The 21,735-nt window shown below is 38.3% G+C and overlaps 2 protein-coding genes across 2 annotated transcripts; both read left to right on the top strand.

The window, feature by feature from the left end:
• The first annotated feature begins 6,268 nt into the window (after positions 1-6,268).
• Positions 6,269-10,084, top strand: LOC113757663 (cytosolic Fe-S cluster assembly factor NBP35-like). Its single transcript, XM_027300813.1, has 3 exons — positions 6,269-6,444; positions 6,578-6,679; positions 8,902-10,084. The coding sequence occupies exons 1-3, from the start codon at positions 6,399-6,401 to the stop codon at positions 9,825-9,827; spliced, it is 1,074 nt and encodes a 357-aa protein (XP_027156614.1). The 5' UTR covers positions 6,269-6,398; the 3' UTR covers positions 9,828-10,084.
• Positions 10,085-12,476: 2,392 nt separating this feature from the next.
• LOC113757662 (leucine-rich repeat receptor-like protein kinase PXC2) lies at positions 12,477-15,970 on the top strand. The gene is made up of 2 exons (XM_027300812.1): positions 12,477-12,578; positions 15,077-15,970. The coding sequence occupies exons 1-2, from the start codon at positions 12,477-12,479 to the stop codon at positions 15,968-15,970; spliced, it is 996 nt and encodes a 331-aa protein (XP_027156613.1).
• The last annotated feature ends 5,765 nt before the right edge of the window (positions 15,971-21,735 follow it).

The following is a 21,735-nucleotide window of genomic DNA, read 5'->3' as shown; positions in this document are numbered from 1 at the left end:
TTTCCCATGATGAAGATGCCAAAACATCATATGCCTCCATCTTGGCAAACAATTCTATCAAGTAGTCCTTTAAAAGGAGACCATTGGTAGGATCCGTTCTTGTGATTTTCGCAATGATTTCCTCTGCGCACTCTTTTAAAAAAGAGACCTGCTCAATAGGGGTGTCAAGAATCTGCCCACGAAAATCCATCCATAAACTCTGCAAGTATTTCCTTCGTGCGCTTGGATCAATTTTTGCCCGTGAAATTCTGAACCAGTGCTGGTTTAGGTCTCTTTCGGATCTCGTACGAACTAGTTAACTCCTTCTTACGCATTGATGAGGTACCTCCATTGGGGGCAAATTATTTTGAAGTACTGATAACTATTTCGTCACTTTTGTTGTTTGAAACTATACCATCAGTTTTGAGTTCGGGTGGTGAATTGTTACCAACATCTTCTTGGTGGAATTCAAGAAATAGGGGGCTGAAAAAAAAAGGAGAATATTACGAGAGTTAAAAAAAAAGGTTACAAAAAAAAAGTAAAAGAAAAAAATAGAGAGATGATTATCTTAAGTGGCGACACTCCAACCAACGATGGTGTAAAGGAAACCTCCTCCAAATCAAAAGATGTCCTCTTTTTTTATTGGTTCCAATGACGGTCTTGACTACTACTACCGCTCGCCAACAAATGGGTTCCTTCTTGGATAGATCCGATGCCCTGAACTTGAGTCCCTTCCTTTTCTATAGTCTCGATAGAATCACGATCATCCACCGTTTCAATTTCGACATCTTCTTCTATGTGAGTCACGGATACGGATTTTGAAACTTTGGACGGCGTCTTCTTTGTTGGAATCACTGGTTGCGCCTCTTTGATGGCCTGTCGAGAGTTCTTGGAAGACTTATTTTTTGTAACAATGTTTTTCGAGGGACTGCTAGTAATTTTGTTCTTCCACAAGGTGGATGAAATAAGACCTGTTACAATCTCTATAGCTCCATTATAATGCACTAACTCATTGGCGGAGGTAATTTTACCCTTCTTCGATGATTGCTGAGGTAACCTTACCAGGCGTCATAGTCTTTTGTGATCAATAGATACTTCCTGTGCGTGGGTATAGTCATCCGAGATCGCGTCTGCGTGTGAACTGAGAAATCCCATAATTGAATAGCCTCACCCAAAGTATAAGTGTGAGTGATCTCTTTCAAGTTGTTGGAAATGTCTTGACAGAAGCCGAATTGTCTGCTAAACCTACAAGGATTATATTTTTCGATAATAAAGGTATTATCCTTGCGTAGAGTTAAGTGGCAAGAGCGTTGACTGATAAAGTAGCTCGTGAGCCTTGATGATAAGGATCCATCGTCGATCAACACCTTTTCTTCATTCTCAGTCTAACACAATTTGGGAAACATCAAAGGATTCACTTCTTTGAAGATTTGCTCAACTTCTGATTTGCCATAAAATATTGCCATTTTCTCACCGCTAAATCTTGTCATGCGCGCGTGGTGGCTACTCACTTGATTGTTTTCATAATATACATCGAAGTATTGGCCAATCCAAGCATAGACGTAATGGATTGGAAAAGTTACCGCACATTCTCCAAGGTTAGGGGCGTGGACGATCTCCCTCAACCCATGATATATGCTCGCAAGAACGGGAATTGCAAGACAAAATTTTTTCCCTATGACCATTAAGCATGCAACCTTGAAGACACTTGGACGAATACGATCGACCTTTTTGTTTGGCAAAAAGAACTTGCAAATCTGACACGCTATGAATGCCGCAATATAAGTTTCCTTTCTCAAAGACCCTGGGATGTTCAATGCGTCAAAAGGGACTTCGAAATCCTTGGTATCGGCAAGATCATGAGGCTCTACACTTCCAGAAGGGTTATAGGTCATCTTTGGTTTAGATGCGGTCTTTCTTCTATTCGCCCTGCTCGGAGGAGCCCTATACCTAGCTTCTCCTTTGAATCAGAAGCGAATCCAGTCTTTCATCCATACTCCTTGGTCATTCGTCTAGAGGTGGTAGTAAGCCGAAATGAGATACCTGCAGCTCTCGGGGAGAAGTGGCTTCCATTCTTTATCACGAGTGAGAAGTTCCTGTGCTGAAGGAACAACTTCATCAAAGAACGAGTCATCGATTGAAAGGCCACCAAGTAGATAAAGGTCCCAAAGTGTAATGGATAGCTCCCCAACGGGCGTATGGAGTGTATTTGTCGACGGACACCACTATTTGAAGAAGGCTCGCAAGATATTTTCACAGCGATCATAAGAGAATCGCGACGCATAGACGGCTTCAAATATGCCGGCACGTGTGAGCACCTCTTTATATCTCCTAAGGATGTCCTCGACCCACTCCCAATAATGAGAGGTGAAGCACGCCTTGCCAAAGAAGGACGAAGGGATCTTCCCTGTAGTGTTGTCAATATTGAATCCTACGAACGGAAGCGTGAATTTGGCTATTTCTGGATCTCCATTGTGGAGTGACGAGTTTAATACAATCACTTCTTCTTCCCTCGACGTAGTGGAGAAAGTCGATGGTGCCACCACTTCCTTAGTCCACTTGCTAGTCCAATCTTCGAGATGAAAGCATCATTCAAGGGGCATAAAAGGCTCAGCAAAGTTGCCGATCGCTGGCTTGTTCACATACAATGACAAACTTTTCGTTTGAGATCCTCCCCGTTCACCCGTCAATGAGATATGGGGCAATGGCGTGGCGTAGTCCTTGATTTGCATGCTTGCTGAAATTTTGTAAAAGAAAATATTAGATGATGAAGGGAAATCCTTATAAATTTTTGGTAATTAAATTACCAAGTTGATTGCCTTTTCTCAAGTCTCCGGAATTGTTTCGGACCCCTCGTCAAGCATAGCTTTGGTTATCTACGAAGAAGCAAGTTGACAAAATTTAGATCGAAATCATATATGATAGGAATATTTGAGACGCAAAAAAATTGGTACGAAAATTGAGATTAAATTTTCAGCCATGAGGAATAGCTCAAATATCATGCTTGGCGTTATTTTAGTAGATAAATCAAAAGGCCAAACTGTCTTGTAATGTGTTGGGGATACACGTCAAAAGCACATGTTGAGTAGACAAATAAGTTCCAAGTGCTGATCATGTTCAAAGCATCAAACGATGAAACACGTAAGAGCCTTGACCGAAACTCCTTGTAACAATTAAATGTTGCGAGTAAAAAAAAAACTTGAAGTACCTGACAAACGAAAAGAAAGTACTTATTGGAGTATAACCAATGGATGATGGTTGTCCCTTGAAGCAGCGGCCGCTTGATGATATAGCTGAAGAAAAAAAAATAAACTCGTTCAAAAGTTGTGACCAGACGTGGCTATTTATAGGGGAAGGTTTGGTGTGAATCTGAGCCAAGAAGAAAGTTTCTTCCATACGAATCTGTAAGAAAATTGAGTTCTTTTTGGAATCGACTTTATTGATCCGAAACCGATTTGTCAAAGGTCTTGTGGACTACGCCGGCTAAGTAATCTGCTATGGCAAAGAATTCTAATTTGGCTTAGGGATTGAGCAATCGTGGTTGGTATAAGAAAGGACTCGTGGGCCACGGGAGAATCATATTGGAAATTGGAGTCATTGGCCTTATCAAGCTATTGCATACGGCAGGATAGCTACTTCATTGGATTTGTGATATAGCCATGGTATAGATATTGCATGGAAAGGTTTTGGTCTTGAAAATTTAAACCATTGGCCCCACCAAGCTATGCATGCATTTAATGTCTAGCAGTGACGAATTGAAAAGTCCTTTGCATGGCCATCCTATAACCAATTCAAAAACCATGACATTGCAAAGCTTTAAGTAAAGTCTATTCACGGACTTGTAAGGCTTCAATATGGGGCAATCCGGTCTCGGGAATTCAAAGTGATAATACTTTCAATCACCACTCCGCACCATTAATTAAAGGCGTATGCAAATTCACCTGTGGACTTTGGTTGGAAATCAATATTGTTTTGATTGTATTTAAATTAAAGATGTCAAAACTTGCTCGTTCAAATACTCCGTTTTCACAAACAAGTTTTGAGGGGGCATTTGTAGACAATGGAATTTTAATTAAATTCTAAAAATTACCATTGGTCTATAAATTATTTTTATGGCTTATTTCTATCCAATCGGATATTGCCATATGTCACGTACACTTGGGAAAAATTGGTTATTAAATGACCAATTATATTTTGCCACGTGTCAAGTTGGGACGTTCCAATCAATTGAAATTGCGAGGATGTCTCTACTAACCAAATTATATCTACGTGACTCGAAATTTTTGGATAAATATCTAAATATTTATTTCGTGTTAAAGAGATAATATTTAGAGTTGTTTAATCCACATATATTTCTTATATACTGTGATAGCTTGACTAGTCAAACGGCGCCACGTCACGTGTCCCCACGAGTTTGGCCAATCGAGGAATTACTTATCTCATTATTAATAAATATAAAATGAAGAGATAATATTTGACTAGCACAGTCCTAATATGACTGCACGTCTTGCAAGACAAGTAAAGTGGTACACAGGTCTTCAACCTCTACCTCTTGCTACAGTTATAAATAGGGGTCTCTCAACCAAATCAAGGACACAGAGACACATTCAGAGGCATCTCATACGCTCAAGTATTGAAACTCCAAGCTACGAAGGTTGGGGTCTTCAAGCTCTCCAAGTCTCCCATATATCAAGACTTGAGTTTTCAAATAACTTTCAAGTCCTTCAAATCTTCCATATCAAGATTTGAAGGAGTTGGTGGTTGGTCCAAAGCAAGCTGTGAAGCCCTTGGATCGGCGTTTGAGGACAAGAATCAAGGGAAACTCTCCAGAAGTTCGAAAAAATCCCAGAGATTGTACTCACAATTATTCCAAATTTATATATTACATATTTGTCATGTATATTTCTTGTTTTTTGCAGACTTGAAATTTTAATCGTGTACATATATATTTGCAAACAATTGTGAATCACTTATTGATGCAATTAGTGACACCAAAAGAATTATTAAATCATATATTATTGTAAAAAATGCTTTAATTTAAATTGATATCCCAAAAGTATAAATTACAAGTGCTAATGAGTGTAAAACATGCTTGAAGGATGGCAAACACCTAGATTCCAAAGATAAAAATTCTTGCAAGAAAAAAGGATTGAATAATGATAATAAAATTAAAGAATCAAGAATTGATCAAACACTCCAAAATACTAATAGTGATAAAATTCAACCTCTTGAAGAGGTCACTCTTGAAGATGATGAAATTGTAAAAAGTTCAATTAATTTTGTTACTACGAGAAAAAGTTGAAACCAAAAGAAATAATTGTTGATAATATTTTTGAATATAATGTAGCACTTAATATTATGGAAGAAGATGAGGATCATGAACCTAAATTGGTTGACGAATGTCGGTGTAGAAATGTTCGACAAAATTGAATAGATGCAATTTAATCTGAATTAGATTCATTAGTTAAAAGAAAAGTTTTTGGACCTATCGTCCAAATACTTGAAGGTTTAAAATCGGTGAGATATAAATGGATATTTGTGAAAAAAAATAAATGAGAAAAATAAAGTTGTGAGATAAAATGCAAGACTTGTAACCCAAGAATTTTCATAAAGATTAGGCCTTGATTATGATGAGACATATTCACTAGTAATCAATGGAATTATATTGAGATATCTTGTAAATTTAGTAGTGTATCAAAAACTTGATATATGTGATGTAGTCACAACTTATTTCTATGGAACATTAGATAATGATATCTATGGAACATTGGATTCCTAAAGGATTTAGCATTCCTGCATCCATAAAACATGTAAATTAAATCCTAGAAAAATTTATTCTATCAAATTGCAACGGTTTTTGTATGGATTCAAATAATGTGAACGCATGTGGTATAATCTCATTAGTGAATATTTGATTAAAAAAAGGCTATATTAATGATCCTATATGTTCATGTATTTTTATAAAAGAAACTCGGTCAAATTTTATAGGAGTTTCAAAAGGCAGTTGAATATTTGAAGAAATAATTTCACATCAAAGGTTTTTAAACACTAAATTTGCGTTGGTTTACAAATTCAACATTTATAAATGCGAATTTTGTTCACCAACCGGTTGCTTAGATACCCGGAACAATTTCCGGGTTTGAGTAGTTTGCTCAGATTAAATATCGGTTGGCTGCATCATATACCGGGTTGATTTTACTGGCGGTCCAGCCCGGTTCAAATACCCAGCTGACTTTACTGGCGGTTCAGAAGGTCGGCTAATTTTGCTTTGAAACTTGAAACCGTCTCTTTTAAATCCGAATTCTGCTGTGTGCAGCTTAATCGAAGGGCCTAAAACAGCGTCTCTCACTGCATTTCATTGTGTCAGAAGCAAGAAAACTTGGGGATTTCTCTACTTTTACCTGGCGGAGGCAAGAAAAATGGAGAACGGAGACTACAAAGACGTCCCAGAAAATGCAAATGAACGTATATAAAGAAATTTTAACACTGTATTCACTTTTTTCCTTTTCAATTTTACCAGTAAAGTTGATTTTTATTTTGTTTTCGACTACCCAATAAATTATTCTTTTTTTGTTTAAATTTTGTTTTGGGTTTTCAGATTGTCCAGGGACCCAATCGGAGTCAGCGGGAAAATCTGATGCATGTAAAGGATGCCCTAATCAAGAAGCCTGTGCTACTGCTCCTAAAGGCCCCGACCCAGGTCCTTTTTTTTTTTTAGCAAAAATATCTGTTATTTTTTTTAGTTTTTGTTTTGATGGGGAAGGGCCGCGGCGGGGAGGGAGAAGGTGTTTAACTCAAATTAAATTATTGTTATTGATTTTTGAATGGTTGCAAGGAGGGGAGGCATAAAAAATGTAAAATTTTTATTTGATATGTCATGTACTGTTAAACCTCTTAAATTTCAGAAGATGGTGAGAATAAGCAGAGGATTAAACGGGATTTGGTTGTTGAAAAGCCAAATTTCCAATTTAGAATAATTTGAGTAGTTTGTACACGGGTAGTTTTTACTGAAATATGTTTTTGCGGCTACCTCTGTTAATATTGGCAGACAAATGTTGGGTAAAGTTTAGCAAAATGGGATTGAATCGTTCTAATAACATTTCTCCAACGCTGTACTAGAGCTTGACTGATAGCTCGATATGTTCAGTTAAGCCAAGCATCCCTAGAATGTATTCAAGATTAGCTTGATGTGTTCAGTTAAGCCAAGCATCCCTAGAACGTATTCAAGATCACACTCTCAAAGTAAGTGAGATATAGTATTGGAGTTAAATGCTGTTAGGTAACTTAACTAACTTGAATTTCTCGAATACTACAGGTAGGCTAGATGAAGCCCAATCTGGATCACTTGATGTTAGCCACATGATCTTGTGGTTTTTAATTTGCTTTTTTTTTTAAAAAAAAAAAGAAACAATTCAGTACTGTACTTGTTCTGATTGGTGCTACTTGAATGGTGTTTTCATATGTCATAAACAATTTTGCAGCTCATGACTGTGTGTTGTTAACTTGATGGAAAGACGCTTTAGATAGGAATTTGTCATATGTCAAAACTGAACATACTATGCCGGATTTATCTGTTGCGATTGTTTCTGAGAAAAAGGAAGCCATTAGGTAGTGGTGTGTGTCTCACACGTAGCATTCACACATTCTGGACCTCCTGTAAAGTTTTCTTGTATTGCTTAAGTTGAAGATTTTACTTGCTGCACTCCCCCCAAAAGAATGAACTGATATAAAACAGAAGGCAGTAACCAAAGTCAATGGGATGTGCCATGCTTTTGTTAATCATATTCATTTGCAATAGCTTTCGCCACTCCAGCTGCTTTTCTTATAAATACTTCTAATTGGTGTTGAATCTTCTCTCTCTTTCATATTGCATCTTGATTCTTTTAAGTGTTTTCATAAAACTGCTGTTATTGCCAATGAATTTATGCTTTTTGTTAATCCTTCAGAATGCATGATATCTAGCTTTCAAATAGCTAGATCCTTAAATATGTGAGATTGTGATATGCTCAACTTGATTCTCCACCTGTGAAAATGGGCATGTCTACTAATGGGAAAAAATGTCAGGGCAAAATTTTTATAACCTGACATGTTGAATTCCAACTGCTTCTTGCGGAAAACTTGCCTTAGGTGGTAGTAATGATGAATTGCATGAGAATGGAACATATTCAATCATCAAACTAGGGACATTGGAATTGAGATTTTAGTGAAATTATCTGTAGTTTGTCACTGGAAATGAATAGTTATTAAATTGAGGCATTTGGAGTCAAGAAAAGAATATTTTCTTCTAAAGTACTTTAACTACTGTCTTGTTATTTTGTGTTCTGGTAATTAAGTTCTTGGGTTCATGATTCCGTCTAAGGTTGAACTCCAACATTAGCTGATGTATTCTTGGCTGTGCTGAGCTCGCAGTTAGTGTGGGTCCCCCCCCCCTTTTTCAAAATGGATCAATGTGAACTCTTATTTTACTATATTTGCATGAGTCTGTGTATTTTACTGCTTTTGAGGGTTGAAAATATTGATGACTTGATGCATTTTCTTCTGTTGGCATGAAGTACCAACAATTAATGAAAAGTTTGAGAAACCAGGAGTTGGGTGGTCTTGAGATAAATTGAAACTGTCAAGTTTTACTGGTAGGAAATTGGCATGCTTCCAATTTTTTCTTCTGATGCAAGCATCATCTAAAACAGATATTTCTGCCATGTACTAGCTTCTGGAAAATGTGGATCTCATTTTTAACTGGATCTCAATTTTCATTAGAGGTTCATATGAATCATTTTTCATCTGAGTGCTGTATGGCAGAAAATTTTTCAAGCTTGCCTTTCCTAGTTTCCTGCAGCTTTTGTATAGTTCTGCTCGATCATTGCTCTTATGAGGCAAGGAACATTTATTTACTGGTTTATTTCTTCTTGATTTCTGTTGCAGATTTGGTTACCATAGTAGAGCGAATGGCTACTGTAAAGCACAAGATACTGGTTTTATCTGGCAAGGGTGGTGTGGGCAAGAGTACATTCTCAGCTCAACTTTCTTATTCACTAGCAGCTATGGATTTTCAAGTGGGTCTACTTGATATAGATATTTGTGGACCAAGCATCCCAAAGATGCTTGGCCTTGAAGGACAAGAGATTCACCAAAGTAATCTTGGATGGTCTCCTGTTTATGTTGAGTCTAACCTTGGGGTCATGTCAATTGGATTTATGCTTCCCAACCCAGATGAGGCCGTCATATGGAGAGGTCCCCGCAAGAATGGCCTAATCAAGCAGTTCTTAAAGGACGTTTATTGGGGGGAGCTTGATTTTCTTGTGATTGATGCTCCACCTGGAACCTCGGATGAGCACATCTCAATTGTTCAATTTCTTCAAGCGACTGGAATAGATGGTGCTATTGTAGTCACTACTCCACAACAGGTATCTCTAATAGACGTCAGAAAAGAAGTGAGTTTCTGTAAGAAAGTCGGCCTAAAGGTTCTTGGTGTTGTTGAAAACATGAGTGGTCTGTGTCAACCATTGTCGGTGTTCAGATTCATGAGGACAACAGAAACAGGTGAACAAAAGGATATGACTGAGTGGATCCTATCATATATGAAGGAGAAAGCCCCAGAAATGCTGGATGTTGTCGCTTACACTGAAATATTCGATAGTAGTGCTGGAGGTGCTGGTAGAATGTGCAGTGAGATGGGCATCCCTTTTCTTGGAAAGGTTCCACTGGATCCTCAGCTATGCAAAGCAGCTGAAGAAGGAAGATCGTGCTTTTCCGACGATAAATGTCGGGTGAGTGCCTCTGCACTTAAAATGATCATCGATAAACTGTTGGCACAGCAAATGATTTCCAGAATAGAGGATGGCGCCTAGGTGTTATCTCTCTCTCTCTCTCTTCTTTTGGTAGGGGTTGGTTGAAGCTTTTTGCATATGTTTTGTTTGGAGATTCCTGATGTATATCGCACCTATAATGAATGATAGCTTAGATCTCTCCTAGTTTACTCGTGTTTCTCTTTCTTGTTATGCTTCTCTGGTATAAGTTAAAAGGTTCAGAGTTTTTACTGATTGATATGGTTTGTAGTTTAATTTCTGCACTGGTCCTTTGGGAATGAGGATGTTCAAGTTAGCTACATTGCTGTCTTTTGTTTATGGAACAAACGAGTCAGCTTACCTAGTCCCCTTAGCAGAAATAAAACGTGGGGTGGCTACCCTGATTACATCAGCCTCTAAAATTTCTTTAAGGGCCCTTCATTTAATAAACCTTGATCATATTGGTTTTGTATTCCTGCCTTAGTCTGCCAGTAAGCACTCCAGTTGTCTTCCCTCTGTTGGAGGTTGCACGACCATTCTTTCTCATACATTCTTTGATTTGCTTTGCTAAGTTATAGTGCGGTGAAGTAAAATCTACCTTTTCAATCGAAGCTAACCGCACCTTGGAATCATTCTGTAAGATGACTTTCCTGAATCCCTACTCCCATGCCAACTTCAATAATTGCTCCCTTGCCAATATTCTTTGAGAGCCTCTCTTCCATCTTCCCCTGTCATCACTTATCAGCCCTCCTTATTCCTGCCATTCCTGGATTACTCCCAGATGCGCTGCCAACATTGTCTTTAACAGTGTACCTTCCGGGGGTGGACTTCATCTGATGAAAACATTCCTGCGTTGGAGTTCAACATGAGCCTTAAAGAAGTACACTCTTTGTTTGATCTGCCATTGCTAATAGAGTACTTAGGCAAGGATGTAGCAACGGTTACCGCCTTCACTGTATTTCTTGCTCTCCATGCAAAATGTATAATCTGTTGGAAAAGTAACTTTCAGTTTACCCCCAATTCCAATTCCATCCTGGTTCAGATTGCAATCAAACAATTCAAATGACGATTTACTGAAAAGGTACTCCCATTTATTCTGAATTACCACCAGTATCCACAATGCCCTGATTCAGTCGGAATCCCTGACTGCACGAGCATTTGTTACAAATCTGGCACAAGTCATCCGTTGCCAAATGTCTTCGTTGCCGAATTGTCCATAGCAGGAATTGCCACCTTTGAGGACCCTAATTTTCCAAATCGTATCCCATCCTGCATCTCCAGGCCTTGGCTCCTTTTCTTTCCACGTGATTTTATATGCTGACATTGGTAGGAATTTCCCTTTTGAATCTGGTTTCTAGCAAAGAATATCTGGGTTATCATCGCTTGGGAGAATGCACATTGCTTTAAACTTTGCAAGAGGTTGAGTGGTATTACTTTCTTTGCTTCAAAAATAGACTTTCAAACCTTGTAATGCGAAAGGGGGAAAAGTAGAAAGATCGAGAGTCAAATTAGTGATCTCATAATTACCTAACTTATGCGTTTATAAGCTAAATTGAATATTGCAAACTGAATGATATTAATTTAAAATATTAACGCATTTCGTTCATTCATTTGCTCAACAAAAAAAAAATTTATTTTTGTCTTTATGATTGATTTAATAATTTGAATAACGAATATCGACGTAATTTCAATATGATTGCCAAAGCAATTGGTCAAATTGGGCCAACTTGATGTGGCCTAAATTTGGGCCATTATTTTAAAAAAAAAGGTTTATTATTTCCTCCCCAAACATTTTTCACCCCAACCATCAAATTCAAAATTGAAACCCTGAATTTAGCAATCTAAAGGATTCTAAAAGTTTTCTTCTCACCATTGAACCAATCTAGAGTGATTATTCACAATTCCGAATTAAACTTTCTTTCAACATTATTGTCCAAATCGAGGAGCTATACATCCACATTGGCAATTCCTAAAACAATTGGGTTTGTTTGGATATGAATTTATTTAAAATATTTATTTGAAATAATTACTGTAGCACTTTTTGTGATGTAATGTATGTGAAATTAAAAGGTGGTTAAAAATTATGTGTATGATACAAGCAAAACAAAATCTGAAATTTTTATTTGAAAATCTTGCAATTTAAACAAACCCATACTAATGGCATCCACCATCCACAGTGCGAAGTTAATTGTCCTTTTAATATCATTGTCCAAATTCAGGGCATAATTAGCTGTACATCTACATAATCTATCAGGTGACTTCCATGAGACCAAGGACGGAATCAAAAGGGGCAGAGAGCAGTCACAACTAGGGGTGGACAAAAAAACCCGTCAACTCGAAAATTCGAGCAATTCGATTCGTCTCGCACCGAAAATTAAGATAACTGACCCGATTTCTATTAGCGGAGAAGGGTCGGGTACCTGTAAAATTCGGATACGGATACGGGTTATAAAAATAAAAATTCGCAGGTACCCGAACTGGGATATATTATATAAATATTAAAAAATATAGGGACAATTTTATAATTTCCTTAAATCATTTACCCTAAAGAAATTTTATCGACATTCAGTTTTCCACTTTCCAAGTTTCTCTCTATCTTCAGTCTTCAGCCGAATATCTCCTCTTCTTCTCTTCAATTTTCATCACAACAATTCCAAATTTCTCTTCAATTTTCACCACTTTGTGCTACAAATATACAATTGTCTTGGAATCATGAGAGAATCACAACCCATTTCTGATTTGCTGGTGCTCCTCAAAGCAAGCCTCAAGCAGAAGCTGCAGAACGCCGGACCTTCAATGCAAGCTCTCAACCTCGTAAGTGAACCCTAGTATTTCGGTGAATCTGTGATGCCCACTGCCCAGATTCTTGATAGGAGATATGGATTTTTTAATGGATTAAATCAGAAAAATAAGGAGGGGGAGGGAATAGCATCTTCGCTAGGTGACAGAAAGGTGGAGTTGGAAAGTGCAGAACTCGCACTTATTGACTTTGCTAATGCTTCTTAAATAATCAAAGTTTACTGGTGTGTACTTCTGTAGTTATTCGCATCAGCATGTAGCATCTCTTTTAGCCTATGATTTCTTGAATTTTAGTAGGCCTGTGAAAGTTGTTAGGATGGGGGAATTTGTTTCTAGAACCGAGAGTTGCTGAAGTTGGTGTGGTTGGCACTTCCTTTTCTGTTTTCTATTTATGTCGAAGCTAAATTTGGCACTTATTCTCTATGTTTTCTTATTCTGCTTTAGTAATTTATTGGAAGGTGATATTTGTTGTGCTTGAAAAATGGATATTAGTAAACATGAATTATAGGGCGGGTACCCTATGATCCGTCCCTTTTTTTCGAATACCTGAGGATCGGGTATCCGAAAACAAGTGGAGCGGATTAGGGTAAAAAAAATAGTGATCCGATAGGTTAGGGTCGAATCAGCCAAATCATGTTTGGAACGGGTACCCGACCCGTGCCCACCTCTAGTTACAGCCCCTACGTTCTTGAAAATTATGTTATTTCCCTTTCAAACTTGGGAAATTTTTTGAAGTTTTTTTTTTTTTAAACTGTAATGCTTTCATGTCTATGAAAGTTGTTCCTCAAAGTGAAGTTTCTGGTTCCGTCCCTATGCAAATTACTAAGGAGCACAGGTCAAAGAAGGCACTAAGAACTACAAATCACTCCAAAAACGCCAAAAACGCGAAAAACGCGTGAGTTTCGCATCATTTCAGCACCATGAGTTTAACCTATCAAGAAAGACTTGGTTTTGAGCCTGCACCTCCACGGCTCCACTCTAGATCATCTTTCCTCCTTCGCTTTAACGAGTCTTGTATAGTTACATGTTTACATATATTTGCATCTTTAAATCTGACAATCTGTGTATTCTTCACATTTAAGTCTCCTGTGATAAAATTCTTGGAAGACTTGAGTCTTTGGCATTTAATCCCAACAGTGGTAGAATAGAAGTTAATGGTTGATCAATCGAAATGACATTGGTGTCTTGGTCTACAATCTACACATCACATTTATTAGGGACTGGAAGCGTGAAGACTGGAGTTATTCCTACTTAAAGTAAAATAAGTTGAAATTTTCCAACCAGCAGTCTTGCTTTCTTCATTTTTTTTTGTCTTCTTTATATATAAGATGAATCCTTCGATAGACATCTAGATACTTTAAAAGCCGTTAAAAATGCTCCAGCTGTTAGTTAATTAGCGAGTAGCGACCACGGCTCGCAACGATTACTTTGCATTGGTCTATGACAGCAAAAGTGTTGAGACACAGGCAACCATTTGGCTTCAGTGATATTTGATAATTTGTTTTCCTTTGCCATAAACATTCAACCTTTTTTTTTTTAAACCTTCAACTTTATAGCTGGACATATGAATTTTGATACAGGTAAAACTGAATTAGCATCGTTTGTTGACAGATTGAGACCAAGTGACAGTAATCTAAGAAAATTTTGGAGAAAGAAAGGAAGAAAAGCATTTTCAGCAGCTTCATCAATTTCTCTTTACTTTCTGTTTGCACGTTACTTTGTTTTTTTTTGGGGTATGTTTGATTTACAAACACAGTTTGAAGCTTGGACTTGATAACAAGAATTCCTTTGAGAGAGCTACTTCTCTTGTCAGAAACCTGTTAGCAATAGCAATCAAGTCTCTGGCACTCATGTACGAGCAGTTAAGCTCCACCTAAAAAGTGGATTCAGCAATAGTTGAAGGGCGACGATCATATGGTTATATCTATATGTTCTTTGGAAAAGATCAGTTAGTTGAAACTGCTAAACATACTATAGGGAAAGACAATTTAAAAGCTTTCACCTCCTCTGTCAAAATCCATCTTAGCTGTTACTGCTTGTTCAAGACATTTCATTCCACTTCTTGGAGCTATTAGCCCTACATCAGAACTATCTCAAAACTTGCTCCTAAAAGGTAAAAAGTGGTCCACAATTTATGGAAATGGAATTTCTGACACCATATGAATTGCCTACCTTATTTTTTGACTTGACTTGAAGAAATTTTGCCAGAACTGGCTGTTTGCTGCCCGGTGCGTCACGGCCAATCCGATCTCTAAGTCCAGTCAACTTAAATAACTTCCATAATGTCAAGAACATTTTTCCACACATTGGTTTGCCTCACACATGGAATGACAAGTACATGCACATACCTGGATATATGCATATTCACAATTAATACTTGAGATTCAGGTGTGAAATACTCCAAAACCTAAGTCTAAGTTAGCCAAAGATTTCTGCCCAAAATGAGTAAGTATGTTGACATCTCCTCAACAATTTTTTTCTTCTTTTTGTTCATTTACTCAGTGTTCTCTCAGCTACCTTCAAAGCAAATTGCCACCATGACTAATCTTTATGAGATGCTTCAGAATAATAGTGGGAATTCATCATTTCGATGGAGGAATGCGAAAAAAGACTCTAATCCATGTTCATGGGTGGGAGTTTCATGCAGTTCAAGCAACTCCTCTGTAACTGAACTTTCTTTACCATTGTTTTCAATATCTAGCTCAGAAATTCTGCCTGTTATTTGCCAGATTGATAGCTTAGAATCTCTTGACATCTCTAATAATCATTTGAGCTCAATCCGAGATGTGTTTATCTCTTCCTGTGGTGGGATCAGTGGTTTGAAACTGCTGAATATTAGTAGGAACGAATTGGGTGGTTCTTTGCCTACTTTTAATGGTTTTCAAAAGTTAGAGGTCTTGGACTTGTCTCGTAATTTTCTGATGGGGAACATCAATTTGCAATTCGATGGGTTGGATTCTCTGAAGAGTTTGAACCTGAGCTACAACAAATTCACTGGTCCTCTACCAACCAATCTTGGGAAAAACAATCTTTTACAAGAACTTCAGCTATCTACTAATGGTTTTCAAGGTGAAATCCCGGTAGGGCTAGTGAAATATGGTAATTTATCTCTGATTGATCTTAGTCACAATGAACTTTCAGGATCAATCCCTGAGAGATTTGGAGAGCTTTCCAAGCTCCAAATATTGGTTCTCTCAGCAAACAATTTGAGAGGTGAAATTCCCAAGCTCCTTGTAAATATTCAAACACTGTTCCGATTTGCTGTGAACCAGAATAATTTTGTTGGAAATATTCCTTCTGGGATTACTACGTATCTCAGGAATTTGGACCTCAGTTTCAACAGGCTAAGTGGAACCATTCCCCAAGACCTTTTATCCCCACCCTGTAGACAAAGAAAATTTATTTAATTCATTTTAGTCAAGATTTATTTAAATTAAATCGATCTTGACTAAATTAAATTAAATTATAGAAGTCCATTATGTTTTGGACCGTCAAGTTGGGCCAATATTGTATGGGCTATTAAATCAAATCAAATCTATAAAGTCCATTTGAATTGGAGTGAATTAATTAATTTATTAGTTCACAGTGGACTATTTAGATGGGCCCATTATTTAAGTCCAGGTTAAATGGATTTCTTGAGGGACAAGTGATCCAAAATACAGGGAGGTTCTAAGGATCTTTCTTGAAGACCTAGCCTACATATTTTGGCTATAAATAGAGGTCTTCTCTCAAGGCAAAGAGATAGAGAAAAAATCCTTAACGTTCGGAGAAACTCTGTCAAATTTTCTCAAAAGCTTTTCCTTCTATTCAAGTCCAAATCAAGTCAAACAAATCCTCTTGCCATTGGTGTTGAAGACTTAAGAGTTCCAAGTGTTCAACGTCATCATCAAGTCAATCGTTTTCTACGCCGAAACTGTAGGAAACACCCTTTCGATTGGAGAACAAGCCGTTTGGCCCTTCAATTGAAGCTATTCGAAGAGAAGAATCAGGGGATTAATTTCTTTGATTCAAGAATTTTCAGAGATTGTAACCTACTTATTATTTAATTTAATACATTTGATATTTGTGCAAGTTTTCTTGTCTTTCATTTTAGGCAACAAAATTTGTGCTTACAAATTTCTGGCACGCCCGGTGGGACAATTTTTGCCTCTCATCTCTTTTCTTCCAACAACTTACCAGTTTCAAAATTCGATGGAGTTCAAGAAGGTGAACTTTTCTCTTGAAGGCTTAGTTGCTGATGTCTCAACCACTCAAGGGACGCAGTATACTGCACCTCTGACAAGAAATAAGGCCAAGAAGTTAGCAGAAAGGGCTAAGGAGAACGTGCTTCCCAACAAGAAAGGAGCCCATGATGAATCCATTGATAGCCCAAGTGATTCGGCTGCCTCTGTGGTGATGCCCGTCATGATGACCAATACCACAACTGTGGAAGACCAGATCTCGAATCTAACCAAAATTGTCGAAGGGCTAGTAGTGCATGCTCAAAGTCAAGATGCCAAGATAGTCAAATTAATGGATATGATGGAAAATATAGGTGAAAATAGCCTTAATATGTCCAAACAGAAATTCAAAGTGCAAGATGAAAGGGACTCGTCATCAAGGGAGAAGGAAAAAGAGGATGCGAAGTCACAAGTCGCGAAGGAATTTTCAATCTCCCCTGATGGCACCATTCATGTTGATAATTTGAAGGAATTTATCGAAGGCACAATCAAGGACAAGATTGGTGGAAGTGTCAAGTCATATAGCGGTTATACTAAACCTTACACTGCTAGAGTGGAAGGTTTGAAGATGCCTGTAGGATATCAACCTCCAAAATTCCAACAATTTGATGGCAAGGGCAACCCAAAGCAACATATTGCACACTTCGTGGAAACTTGCAACAATGCGGGCACTGATGGTGACTTGCTCGTTAAGCAGTTTGTTCGCTCGTTGAAGGGAAATGCCTTTGATTGGTATACAGATCTAGAGTCTGGAACTATTGACAGTTGGGAGCAGTTAGAGCATGAATTTCTTAGTCGCTTCTATAGCACAAAGAGAACTGTCAGTATGACTGAACTCTCTAATACACGTCAATGGAAGAATGAACCTGTCATTGATTTCATCGACCGTTGGAGGAATCTAAGCTTAAATTGCAAAGATCGAATTTCTGAATCTTCCGCGATCGAGATGTGTATTCAAGGTATGCACTGGGGACTCAGATACATCTTACAATGTGTACAACCAGAAACATTTGACGAATTGTCCACAAAAGCCCACAAATTGGAAATTAATCTTGATGGACAAGAACCGCCAGTCCCTGACCCTCACAAGGCTAAAGAGAAACAAGAAGCGAGGAAAGGGGGCAAGCCACCATTCAAAAATGAAAAGAAGGAGGCTATGGCTACAAGTATAACACCTTTTAAGGTCGTTTCCAAAACGGCCAGGAGAGAAGACAGGAAGAGCAATGCACATCAAGAGCAAGGAAAGAGGAAGCCGACTCTCAAGGAGATGCAAGACAAAGAGTACCCTTTCCTTGATTCTGATGTCCCTGGTATGTTTGATGATCTGTTAAATATAAACTTGATCACGCTTCCTGAGATGAAGCGACCTGATGAGGCCAGGAACACTGACGATCCAAACTACTGTAAGTATCATCGATTGGTTGGGCATCCCATTCAAAAATACTTTCTCTTCAAAGACAAAGTAATGGAGTTGGCGAGACAAGGAAAAATTCTCCTTGAAGAAGACAAGGCGAGTGTAAATCAAACGTCCATTGATTCCCTGCAGTCCATGGAGGATAAAAGGGTCATGGTACCTGTATTGCCAATAATTCAATTTGGATCACTTGACCCTATAGAAATCAAACAAGAAGGTGCCCCTTCAACTCTTCAGGAACATGTATATGAAGATGAAAAGGCGCGACAGTCTGATGTGGATGATGAAGGGTGGACTCTAGTCACGCAAAGAAGGAGGCGAAAGTCTTGTCCGTCTAGTAAGGCGAGCAAGATCTTAACAAGAAGTATGGTGATCTGGAAGGAAAAAGAGAAGGACGTAAAGAAAACTAATGACTGTCGTAATCTTCAAGAATGTCAAATCTTCAAGCAAAAGTCACGAACTCCTATCACTTTAAAAGAGTTTTTGCCAAAAGAATTCTTTTATGTTGATGTGGTCGCAAGTCACACAATGCGAGTAGATCATATCGAGGAACAAAAAAATAATACTCGCGAATCTCTCTGTGAGATAGACCATGCGTCCACCGGCAATGAAGAAGGTCGTGTGCCAACCAGCAATGAAGAGGTGAACGTCACAAGCATCACTTTTACTAGTGAAGACTTGTTGCTTGGGTCAACACCGCATAACCGTCCTTTGTTTGTGACTGGTTATGCAAAGGAGCAAAAAGTTAATAGAACGTTGATAGATGGAGGTTCCGCAGTCAATATTCTCCCTTTAAAAACTATGAAGGAGCTTGGTATCCCGGTTGATGAACTTTCCAATAGCCGACTGATGATTCAAGGCTTCAATCAAGGAGGGCAAAGAGCTCTTGGATCACTAAAATTGGAGATAGTCATTGATGACATGACGTCCAGAGTACTGTTGTATGTGATAGATGCTAAAACAACATACAATATACTGTTGGGAAGGCCCTGGATTCATGAAAATGGAGTTGTACCTTCAACCCTTCATCAATGTTTCAAATACTGCCGAAATGGAGTGGCAAGAAGTGTGAAAGTCTATGACAATCCTTTCACTGAGGCGGAAGCGTATATCGCTGATGCCAAATTTTACGTCAAGAAACACATTGCGAAGGATAAATCTGAGCAACCTCTATCTGGGGATAAAATTCAGAACCCCGAATCTCCAAATGCAAAAGGGGAGAAAGTGATGATTTCGAAATCAAAAGAGAAAGTTCATGAAGAAACTGATGTTTCATTGCCAAACAATGAATCAGTTGTCTTTCGTTGCCCTCCCAAATCAAGAATGGAACAGGGACAGTCACCTGCAATTCAGCATGAAACTCTAAAAGATTTGACTCTTCCGGTAGCTCATCTTGATACAAAAAAGGCGTCATCTTCTCAACTTAAAAGGTCTAACCTTTTAAGCAAAGAATCTGAAGTTAAACAAGACACCATACCAAAGTCAAGAACCATTGAAGGTTTTGATCCTATCGCTTATAAGCTTCTCGCTAAGACTGGATACGATCTCAAAGAATCTGCGGTGTTAAATGTTCTATCTCGTCAATCTACTAGTGACATGATTCATGAGTTGAATTCTACCTAAAAGATGTTGAAGGAAAAGGGATACGCCATTGAAAATCCCAAATTTGGCCTTGGCTACTCCTCTCCTACACCAATCCGCATCAAGATCAATAGAGTTAGTAGCCAATATATTGCTGTGGAGGATGAGTCTTCCCAAATAGTTGGTAAATTTCAAGCTTTTCATGAAAAGGAGAATGAAACTCCACGGGTATCTGTTTTTAAGAGATTAGGACCACAAAGAAGACAAAAGCCTCAAAACTCTCATAAGAGTAAAGAAAAAATGACAAAGTCATTGCAAAATCTTGAAGAACCTTCCAATTGTCCTCATAAATTTGGTAGTATCATTCCTTCGAGAATGAGAAGATGCACAGACCTTGTAATAAAGTGTGGGACTGAATTGAGGGTCAGGGAGCATACCGTGGTGTACACAAGACCAAAAGTGGATGATGAAGAGAGTGTTGCTTCATGCAATTATATAACCATAATTGACGGTGACTCGCCTGAAGAAGAAGAAGATGCTGAAGACGCTCCACCTGAATTGGAGGAAGGTGTTAAGGCCACTGTGGATGATCTAAAGGAGATCAATCTTGGTACTTCAGAGGACCCACGTCCAATATATGTAAGTGCTTCATTGAGTCCTGACGAAGAGAAGGCATATGTTGAACTCTTGCGGGAGTATCAAGATGTTTTTGCATGGACTTATAAAGAAATGCCGGATTTAGACCCAAAAGTAGCCGTCCACCATTTGGCTGTTAAAAAGGGAGTTCAACCAGTGAAGCAAGCACAACGACGATTTAGACCCGATTTGATTCCGTTGATTGAAATTGAAGTCAATAAACTTATTGAACCCGGGTTTATTCGTGAAGTTAAATATCCCACATGGATTTCGAGTATCGTGCCCGTGCGAAAGAAGAATGGATAAATCCGCATCTGTGTCGATTTCAGGGATCTTAACAATACTTGTCCTAAAGATGACTTTCCTTTACCGATCACTGAACTCATGATTGACGCAACTACTGGGCATGAATTCTGTCGTTTATGGATAGCTCTTCTGGATATAATCAACGATTGGCACCTGAGGATGAGGAGCTCACGACATTTCGTACTCCTAAAGGTATTTATTGTTATAAAGTAATGCCCGTTGGTCTCAAAAATGCTGGAGCCACATATCAAAGAGCAATGCAAAGTATCTTTGACGACATGCTTCATAAAAATATCGAGTGCTATATGGATGATTTAGTTGTTAAATCGAAGAAAAGAAGTAATCACTTGGAGGACTTGAGACAAGTATTTGATCGGTTGAAAAGGTATCAACTCAAAATGAACCCTCTCAAGTGTGCATTTGGAGTCACTTCGGGGAAATTTCTTGATTTTGTGGTTCGCCATCGAGGTATTGAAATTGATCAGGCCAAAATTGATGCTATATTGAGGATGCCTGAACCTCGTGACATTCATGAATTGAAAAGTCTTCAAGGGCGATTAGCTTATCTGCGGAGATTTATCTCAAATTTAGCAGGAAGGTGTCAGCCATTTAGTCTCTTGATGAAGAAAGATGTGTCATTTCAATGGGATGAGGCATGTAGTAATGCATTCAATAGCATTAAGTCTTATCTTATGAAAACACCTGTGTTGGCTGCACCTATTCATGGAAAGCCATTACTCCTTTATATTGCTGCCCAAGAACAGTCGGTGGGGGCATTGCTCGCTCAAGAAAATAATGAAGGAAAGGAGGTTGCCCTTTATTATTTAAGCAGAATAATGACCCCCAACGAACTAAATTACTCGCCAATTGAAAAATTGTGTTTAGCCCTTATTTTTACAATACAGAAGTTAAAACACTACTTTCAAGCACATAGCGTGAGGCTCATTTCCAGGGTGAATCCCATAAAATATGTGATGAGCAGACCAGTACTATCCGACCGTCTAGCAAGATGGTA

Source organism: Coffea eugenioides, unplaced genomic scaffold (assembly GCF_003713205.1).
Source record: "Coffea eugenioides isolate CCC68of unplaced genomic scaffold, Ceug_1.0 ScVebR1_3217;HRSCAF=4390, whole genome shotgun sequence".
NCBI lineage: Eukaryota > Viridiplantae > Streptophyta > Magnoliopsida > Gentianales > Rubiaceae > Coffea > Coffea eugenioides.
This window is presented reverse-complemented; position numbering and strand designations above follow the sequence as displayed.

What these genes read in the sequence shown, in the direction of transcription:
- LOC113757663 (XM_027300813.1), top strand. Translation starts at nt 6,399, where the DNA reads ATGGAGAACGGAGACTACAAAGACGTCCCAGAAAATGCAAATGAAC. An exon ending in CCCAGAAAATGCAAATGAAC is followed by an intron (nt 6,445 to 6,577) that starts GTATATAAAGAA and finishes TTGGGTTTTCAG; the next exon opens with ATTGTCCAGGGACCCAATCG. An exon ending in TCCTAAAGGCCCCGACCCAG is followed by an intron (nt 6,680 to 8,901) that starts GTCCTTTTTTTT and finishes TTTCTGTTGCAG; the next exon opens with ATTTGGTTACCATAGTAGAG.
- LOC113757662 (XM_027300812.1), top strand. Translation starts at nt 12,477, where the DNA reads ATGAGAGAATCACAACCCATTTCTGATTTGCTGGTGCTCCTCAAAGCA. An exon ending in CAATGCAAGCTCTCAACCTC is followed by an intron (nt 12,579 to 15,076) that starts GTAAGTGAACCC and finishes GTGTTCTCTCAG; the next exon opens with CTACCTTCAAAGCAAATTGC.